General features: G+C 37.5%; 1 protein-coding gene across 1 annotated transcript; it reads left to right on the top strand.

Annotated features, from left to right (window-relative positions):
- LOC123563439 (L-threonyl-[L-threonyl-carrier protein] 4-chlorinase-like) lies at positions 1–7,741 on the top strand. The gene is made up of 7 exons (XM_045356256.2): positions 1–97; positions 359–514; positions 2,060–2,142; positions 3,069–3,161; positions 6,294–6,391; positions 6,688–6,853; positions 7,449–7,741. Exons 2-7 carry the CDS (start codon positions 369–371, stop codon positions 7,664–7,666), a joined length of 804 nt encoding a protein of 267 aa, XP_045212191.1. The 5' UTR covers positions 1–97; positions 359–368; the 3' UTR covers positions 7,667–7,741.
- The last annotated feature ends 1,169 nt before the right edge of the window (positions 7,742–8,910 follow it).

Genomic DNA, 8,910 nt, shown 5'->3' with positions numbered 1-8,910 from the left:
ATAACTTAAAATACCGAATAGTAAAGTGAGATTACGTTTTATATTAAGTGAAGGGGAACAACTCTTAAAACCATATTACAGATTAGAAAAGTTCAAAGTAAGTAATCTATTTTACGCTTCATAGAGAATCACTTCTTATTCAGTCACTTCGTATTCAAAAGGTGGGATTAGACTTTCTTTCTTTTATTGATCTATCTAGTAAAATACTTTCTCTCGATAAATTCGTTTACTATTTTGCATTTAGTTCAAAATTAAGAACATACATGTAAACATGTTTTTGCGGTCCGACATATTTTGGTACGAAACGCATTCTATTATACTTCACCAAACTATTGTGTCTGTTTTTATTTCATTTTAGTAGCATTGGAATGGAAAGTAAGTTATCAAACAATTTCAGCCGAGATGGGTATCTAACTGGTCTAGATGTACTGACAGATGAAGAGGTTGCATATTTCTTGAAATCTTTTCTTGCATACGAAGAACGTTTGGGTGGAAAGGTGACTGGCGCCTACAGGTGCGGATCTCAAGACACGGTGAAATTTTGATTTCATTTAATTTTTTATAGGGGCAGGGGACATTAAATTGGAAACTTCTACAATGTTGTGTTGATACCATACGATAAATGTCATAAAAATCAATTCTGAAAAATAGCATTGAAGAGTAGAGCGAATGTATTTCAGATACTTAAGCACCTTACCATGTGACATTTCATCCAGCCGATAAAAACATAATTTGGGGCAGAAAAACACAAATTGCATACCTAGCAAGACCAGTCCCAGCCCGTATAATCTGAAAATGACTGACCTGAAACACATGCATATTTTGATATAAGCATGGAGCCAGGCGAAAAGAATGTGGTCACTTGTAAGAAAGTGTCTCGAAACCGTTTACTTTTTTCGCAACTTGGAGCTTCTATATGTAATAGTATGGATGAAGTTTCCTTTTTGTCTGACTTTCATTACCGCAGGAACGATTTTTTGACCCGGCCGTTTTAAAGGATATTTCACAATAATTTCTCGTCCGTTGGAATCCTAAGTTCTGTAGGCTTCAACAGTAAGTACCATGGGTACAATGCGGAGCTGGCCGTTGCTTCTTGACTAATATGTAGTGAATGTGTGTTAGTCAAGAAATGATCTAACGTAATATTACCTGCATAGAATGCTTAAGTACCAACAATACATTCGCTCTTAGTGCATATTAAACTTTTTGTAATAAACGCACGCGTTCCTTCAAAAGTGTCACAGTACATGCAAAACAATGTATTTTAGGTACTGTATTGGAAAAGGAATTATACATTACTGAATTATGAATTAAAGGGAGTAACCAGGCCGGTAACATTGATGCAAGGGAAAGTAATCCCTTAAAGAAACACAGACAGAACTATAACCCTGTCTTAAGTAGTAGATTTTGCAAGATTTATATCATCTATTGTCTTTAAAATTTGCTTTCTTACATTTTCATTAGTTTGATAGCGTTTCACATAATATGCTAAATATGCATGTAGTTATTTTTTCACATCTTAACATTTGAACTGGTACTATAAAGATAGCGTAATTATAAAATAAGATCGACATCAGACTGATAATCGGCCCGACAGCGGCGTGACGTTGATCTTTTTACTCTATTTTATGGAAATTTTGTCGACATCATACCGGTGACAGGCCGACATTGGACCAGCATCAGCCAAACATAACATGATAAATACATGTAGATGTTAATGTTGATTACACTTTCTACATTGAAGAAATACTTTATATAGAGATAATATATGGTCAAGAAAGGAAACATAAACTTAAAAAACAGTATGACATTGGGCCAACACCGACAAAATTTTGCCGAAATCCTGACATCTAGCCGATATCGGCCCAATGTGGTAATGTTTGCTGGGGAGGTCTATTGTAAATGGCTTCAGGACTCGTCAAATCTTCACCAATCTTCTGCACCTTTTAAGCATTCATACTATCTTTTTTGTCTAATTGAAACGTAATTGTTTGGAGAAGTATTTCTTTGGAATTATTTCCAGCGCTATATTCAGAAATCTTATCTTGGATTTCTCTAGGTTCAAATCCCACCTTCTGTTGCCATGGATGTACAAGCTTGTCACTCATCCCAAAATATTGGAAATTGTCAAACAAATATTTGGTAAGTCAATCAATCCTACTCTCTCGCCCCCATGAACAGAGAGCGAGAGATACAGAGAGATCCAGTTGTCTATGCCCAAGGCCTCTATGCATATTCAGTTGTCAGTGATGTTTAGATTCGTTGATTAAATGATAACATAATATGTATACCGCAAGTTTATTAGACATGTATTTCATCTATTAGTCCAACCGGTTTAGTGATATAGTAAGATGTTTAGTGCATTGGGACCGCAGCAGAATAAAACGTTCTTTTTATGCCCCTGGTATCGAAGACCTGGGAGCGTATAGAGTTAACAAGCAGCCATCCGACATTGCATTTATCCGAACGTCTTGCCGTCACATTTTTTCTGTGCTCTCAGTTCCACCGGCAGTTTTCGTCTAGTTCAGATGGTATACATCATCAACATAAGTAGGCATGGGCATGCGCATGCTGTTGGAACTTTCCGAGTCCGATTATTAATTTTTGGGTTTGGACTTATTACAAGTACACCTGTACTTTGGCGCACACAACTCCTGAAACAGGTTCCATACAATTCAAATTTAAATTGGTATTATTCATCAACATGTAGCTGACATGTACATGTTATTGGACTTTCGTGTCAGATTTGTTTTAGTTCACCCCCTTTTTTTAGTATAATTATATTTTATTCTACTTAGCATTTTCAGAGGGCTTGTGTTATACAATATTAGCATCATTCTTGTTCATGTTTCTTTCCTATGCAAAAATGCAAAAGGAACAGTCTATATGTAATAGTTAACGCACATACGTTGAATTTCAATATTGAGAAAGCTGAATTCTTGCACTATACATGTTTGACTAAACGTATTACTGACGCAAGCGAGTTTTAAACCAGCGATCTACGGGTTAAGAGCCCGACAAGATACTCACTAGCTATACCACTTTTATCCGTTTTGTTTTTTTTTTAGGACCTGATATTCTTTGTTGGTCAACAGATTTGTTCCCGAAAGATCCCGGCACCGGAAAAGAATGTGCCTGGCATCAGGATGCTACGTATGTTGGTATGCTGTTAAACATATTTGAATTTATCGATCATAGGCGTAGTACCTTTGTATTCTCATTTTCACCTGAGATTAGGATTGTGCATGTTTTCCGCATGTTTGCAGTTCTTGTAGTTGATTTTGGGTTTAGCGTCACAACAATACAATTATAGTTTATATGACGACCTTGAGTGGCGATGCATGTTTTGCCTTATGAAGGGTTGTTTAAAGATTTCTTTTATGAAGGTAAATACTGTACATTTAGAAAAACTCCCCTGTTAATCACATGTCAGAATGACAGCAAAATCAAATTATGTAATCACATATTTGTTATTACCTCAACCTATTTCGAAAAGATCGACGTTATGAATATAACTTTCATGAAGTTCCTTGGGAGTAGGTCATTTCTTTTGTTGTAGCTTTTTAACTCGAAACTCACTTTTTAAGATTTAACTCGAAACTCACTTTTTTAACTCGAAACTCACTTTTCTAACTTGAAACTCACTTTTTAAAGTTTAACTCGAAACTCACCTTTCCAACTCGAAACTCACTTTTTTTTACTCGAAACTCACTTTTCTAACTCGAAACTCACTTTTTTAACTCGAAACTCACTACTCGAAAAAAAGAAATCCTCAGCTCTGCAATGATATTAAATCTTGAAATGCCCTCATTAACTTTCTTTTCACTTTATTATTATTATTATTCGAAGAAGGAGGGGTATATTGTTTTGCAGATGTCGGTCGGTCGGTCGGTCGGAATGTAGACCAATCCGTTTCCGGATGATAACTCAAGAATGCTTGGGCCCAGGATCATGAAAATTGATAGGGAGGTTGGTCATCACCAGCAGATGACCCCTATTAATTTTGAGGTCTGTACGTCAAAGGTCAAGGTCACAGTGACCCTGAATAGTTAAACGATTTCCGGATGATAACTCAATAACACTTGGGCTTAGGATCATGAAAGTTGATAGGGAGGTTGGTCATGACCAGCAGATGACCCCTATTGATTTTGGGGTCAGTATGTTAAAGGTCAAGGTCACAGTGACCCTGAACAGTTAAACGGTTTCCGGATGATAACTCAAGAACGCTTAGGCCTAGGGTCATGAAAGTTTATAGGGAGGTTGCTCATGACCAGCTGATGACCCCTATTGATTTTGAGGTCAGCAGGTCAAAGGTCAAGGACACAGTGACCAGAAACAGGAAGATGGTTTCCGGGCAATAACTCAAGAACGCTTGGGCCTAGTGTCAGGAAAATTGATAGTGAGGTTAGTCATGACCAGCAGATGACACCTGTTGATTTTGAGATCATTAGGTCAAAGGTCAAGGTCACATTGGCCAGGAACAGTTAAACAGTTTCTGATCTTTTTGTCCAAAACCACAGGGCCTAGGGCTTTGATATTTGGTATGTAGCAAAATCTAGTGGTCCTCTAGCAAGGTTGTTCAGATTATTTCCCTGGGGTCAAATATGGCCCCAACCCGGGGGTCACATGGTATATACATGGTACATTAAATAGAATTATATAGGAAAAAACTTTGAAAAACCTCTTGTCCAAAACCACAGGGTTAGGGCTTTGATATTTTGTATATGACATCATCTAGTGGTCCTCTAGTAAGATTGTTAAAATTATTCCCCTAGGGTTAAATATGGCCCCGCCCTGGGGGTCACATGGTTTATATAGACTTATATAGGGAAAAACTTTGAAAATCTTGACCAAACCACAAAGACTAGGGCTTTGATATTTGTAATGTAGCATCATCTAGTGGTTCTCTACCAAGTTTGTTCAAATTATTCCTCTAGGGTCAAATATGGCCCTACCCCAGGAGTCACATGGTTCATAAAGACTTATATAGGGAAAAACTTAGAATCTTCATGTCCATAACCTACATCATTCAAATTTGGACCACATGTATAGTTTTGAGTGGCAAGATGAAGCTTGACATGAGTTGACCTTGATCTTGACCTAGTGACCTACTTTCACATTTCTGTAGCTACAGCCTTCAAATTTGGACCACATGCATAGGTTTGTGTACCGAAACAAACTTTGACCTTGTTATTGGCCTAGTGACCTACTTTCACATTTTTGAAGCTACAGACTTCAAATTTGAACCACATGCTTAGTTTTGTGTTCCGAAATAAAACATGACCTTGATTTTGACCTAGTGACTTTTTTTCACATTTCTCAAGCTACAGCCTTCAAATTTGAACCACAAGCATAGTTTTGTGTACCGAAATGAACTTTGATCTTGAGATTGACCTAGTGACCTACTTTCACATTTCTGAAGGTACAGGCTTCAAATTTGGACCGCACGCACAGTTTTGTGTTTCGAAATAAAATTTGGCCTTGATTTTGACCAAGTGACCTACTTTCACATTTCTCAAGCTACAGCCTTCAAATTTGATCCACATGTATTGTTTTATGTACTGAAATAAAATTTGACCTTGATTTTGACCTAGTGACCTACTTTCACATTTCTCAAGCTACAGGCTTCAAATTTGAACCCCATGCATAGTTTTGTGTACCAAAATGAACTTTGATCTTGAGATTGACCTAGTGACCTACTTTAACATTTCTGAAGCTACAGCTTCAAATTTTGACCACATGCATATATTTGTGTTCTGAATTGAAATTTAACGTTGATTTTTACCTATTACCTACTTCCACATTTCTCAAGCTACAGCCTCCAGATTTGAAGCACATGCATAGTTCCATCTACCTAAATGAACTTTGACCTTGAAATTGATCTAGCGACCTACTTTCACATTTCTCAAGCCACATCTTTCAAATTTGGACCACATGCACAGTGTTTTGTACTGTATGAAATTTGATCTTGATTTTGACATTGAGCTAGTCTTGAAATTTGAAACATTCATAAATAGCTCAGTGTTGGGCACCAAGATCACTCTGTGATCTCTTGTTAGGTTAATAGGTTAAAGGTCAAGGTCAGATTGAACCAGAACAGTAGAACTTTTGTTTACAGTGAGCATATAATTTCTATTCCTTGTGCAGTTACTGTATGCATCAAGGGGGGCTTTTCGTGTTCGACGAGCTTTTGTTTGAATATTGAATTGCTTTTTTGTGTGATTGAATAATGAACCATTTTTTTTGTTTGATTGAATAATGAACTGGATTTTTTCCTACTGTTCTTTCTTTAGGAATGGATCCACCAGATGCTCTTACAGTGTGGGTAGCTCTCACAGAATCTAATCTACAAAACGGCTGTGTTCAGTTTTCAAAAGAAAGTCATTTAAAGGTGCTCCATTTAATATATTTTGATATTTTTTCTTACATTTTATTTTCAAGCTTGGTTAAGTATAAGACGAGATACTGTTACTTTCCTAGCTATTTTGCCTTACTTTGATATTGTTTACATTTTTCAAATTGAATATAAATTGGTATTAGTAAATGTTTGTTTCTCGGCATTCACATGTTCCCTGAATTTTTCTTCGAACTCTCCATTGATATTTCGTTTAACTGTTACTAGGCCGGGAAATATTTGTTACATGTATGTTTTTTTTATTTCTGTAAAAGTTTTTCATACTTTTCCAGGGTCAGATGGAGCATACGAAAACATTCGCTGATAATTCCATGTTGTTATATGGTCAAGAAATTCCAGTAGACGTAGATAAATCCACTGTCGTTCATGCAGTACTGAAACCTGGACAAGCTTCCGTTCATCATATAATGACCGTTCATGCTTCAGGGCCTAATAAAGGTATCTTGCAAGTACTATTAATGATTTAATTAATATCATTTATCATTGATTTATTTACTAAACTGATCAGCTTTGTACCGCAAGGACGTATTACTACGCCGATTCATACTCGGACTCTAACTTGATGTCATGTTATATAACACTTATTAAATGGCTTGTCGGATAAGAGTCGAAACCATTTGCTCCTAGTGCCCCGGACCTCGGGCAATAGTTTTGACTGTTGACTGGCAAGCTATCCAGTAATTCCATTAACGAACATATTGAATGCATACTATTAGCATTATTTAGTATTAATCTTCGTGAACGTTTACATTTTATGGGTATAATAATTTTGTAGCCAGGACAAATGAAACTTCTAGAGTGTTTTTGTTGTTGTAATAAGGTTTATATTTCTGTACGTGTACGAGTACGTTTAGAAGTTTCGAATTATCCGTAACACGCGTCTTTTTAAGGTGGTTTATTACTTAACATTGTAATGATTTTTGAATATCTCAGATGCTGGTAAAAGGCATAAGAAAGGCATACATGCACTTGTAAAAGTATTTAAGCATCACTATTTATAAGATCAAACGTTCATGTATTTTGTACACTGCAGGTGACGGAAGACGAATTGGTATTGCTGTCCGGTATTGTGGTGCTTATATAAAACAGCAACAAGGTATCGGAGATTCAGCCATGTTAGTGTGTGGCAAGGATCACGGCAATTTCCCTCTGGAGCCAACTCCAGTTGTGGAGTTCGGACCCGATGAAGTTGAAGCTCACAAGAAAGCTGTAGGGGCTGTGGGTCCGGAGGATCGGATAAAGGCACAATGACCGCTGTATTTCCTGTTCTTAATTGTGTGATATTTGATGAAAAAGAAATCGTGATAATAGATATGACAAACAGTATGTTATTGATTCTTTAATATTTGACAACACGAAGATATTTATTGAAATGTCTTCAAATTTTATTCATGTTGGACAATTTAGGGCATACCATAAAATACATACTTTACCTCTCTAAAAACACGTCTCCACAGGGTCCCTGCGGCTGAACGAATGACCGCTGTGTTGACTACCCACCGTGATTTTACCGATATTTATCTTACTGAAATTCTTTACAAATGTAGATTATAAGAAATTAATTATGTCTCCCCCTGGAGACATATTGTTTTTGCCCTGTCCGTGTCCGTCCGTCCGTCCGTCCGTACGTCACACTTCATTTCCGAGTAATAACTGGAGAACCATTTGACCTAGAACCTTCAAACTTTATAGGATTGTACGGCTGCTGGAGTAGACGACCCCTATTGTTTTTGGGGTCACTCTGTCAAAGGTCAAGGTCACAGGGGCCTGAACATTGAAAACCATTTCCGATCAATAACTAGAGAACCACTTGACCCAGAATGTTGAAACTTCATAGGATGATTGGACATGAAGAGTAGATGAGCCCTATTGATTTTGGGGTCACTCTGTCCAAGGTCAAGGTCACAGGGGCCTGAACATTGAAAACCATTTCCGATCAATAACTAGAGAACCACTTGACCCAGAATGTTGAAACTTCATAGGATGATTGATCATAAAGAGTAGATGACCCCTATTGATTTTGGGGTCACTCCATCAAAGGTCAAGGTCAAAGGGGCCTGAACATTGAAAACCTTTTCCGATCAATAACTGGAGAACCACTTCACCCAGAATGTTGAAACTTCATAGGATGATTGTACATGCAAAGTAGATGACCCCTATCGATTTTGGGGTCACTCCCTTAAAGGTCAAGGTCACAGGGGCCTGAACATTGAAAACCATTTCCGGTCAGTAACTTGAGAACCACTTGACCCAGAATGTTGAAACTTAATAGGATGATTGGTCATGCAGAGTAGATGACCCCTAACGATTTTGTGGTCACTCTGTGAAAGGTCAAGGCCACAGGGGCCTGAACATTGAAAACCATTTCCGGTCAGTAACTTGAGAACCACTTGACCCAGAATGATGAAATTTCATAGGATGATTGGTCATGCAGAGTAGATGACCCCTAACCATTTTGGGGTCACTCTGTTAAAGGTCAAGGCCACAGGGGCCTG

Source organism: Mercenaria mercenaria, chromosome 2 (assembly GCF_021730395.1).
Source record: "Mercenaria mercenaria strain notata chromosome 2, MADL_Memer_1, whole genome shotgun sequence".
Lineage (NCBI taxonomy): Eukaryota > Metazoa > Mollusca > Bivalvia > Venerida > Veneridae > Mercenaria > Mercenaria mercenaria.
The sequence above is the reverse complement of the archived record's forward strand: the minus strand, read 5'-3'. Positions and strand labels throughout refer to the sequence as shown.

Excerpts from the sequence above, each read along its gene's own strand:
- LOC123563439 (XM_045356256.2), top strand. The coding sequence starts at position 369 with ATGGAAAGTAAGTTATCAAACAATTTCAGCCGAGATGGGTATCTAACT. Across the intron at positions 2,143-3,068 it reads AATTGTCAAACAAATATTTG|GACCTGATATTCTTTGTTGG; the intron begins GTAAGTCAATCA and ends TTTTTTTTTTAG. Across the intron at positions 3,162-6,293 it reads TCAGGATGCTACGTATGTTG|GAATGGATCCACCAGATGCT; the intron begins GTATGCTGTTAA and ends TTCTTTCTTTAG.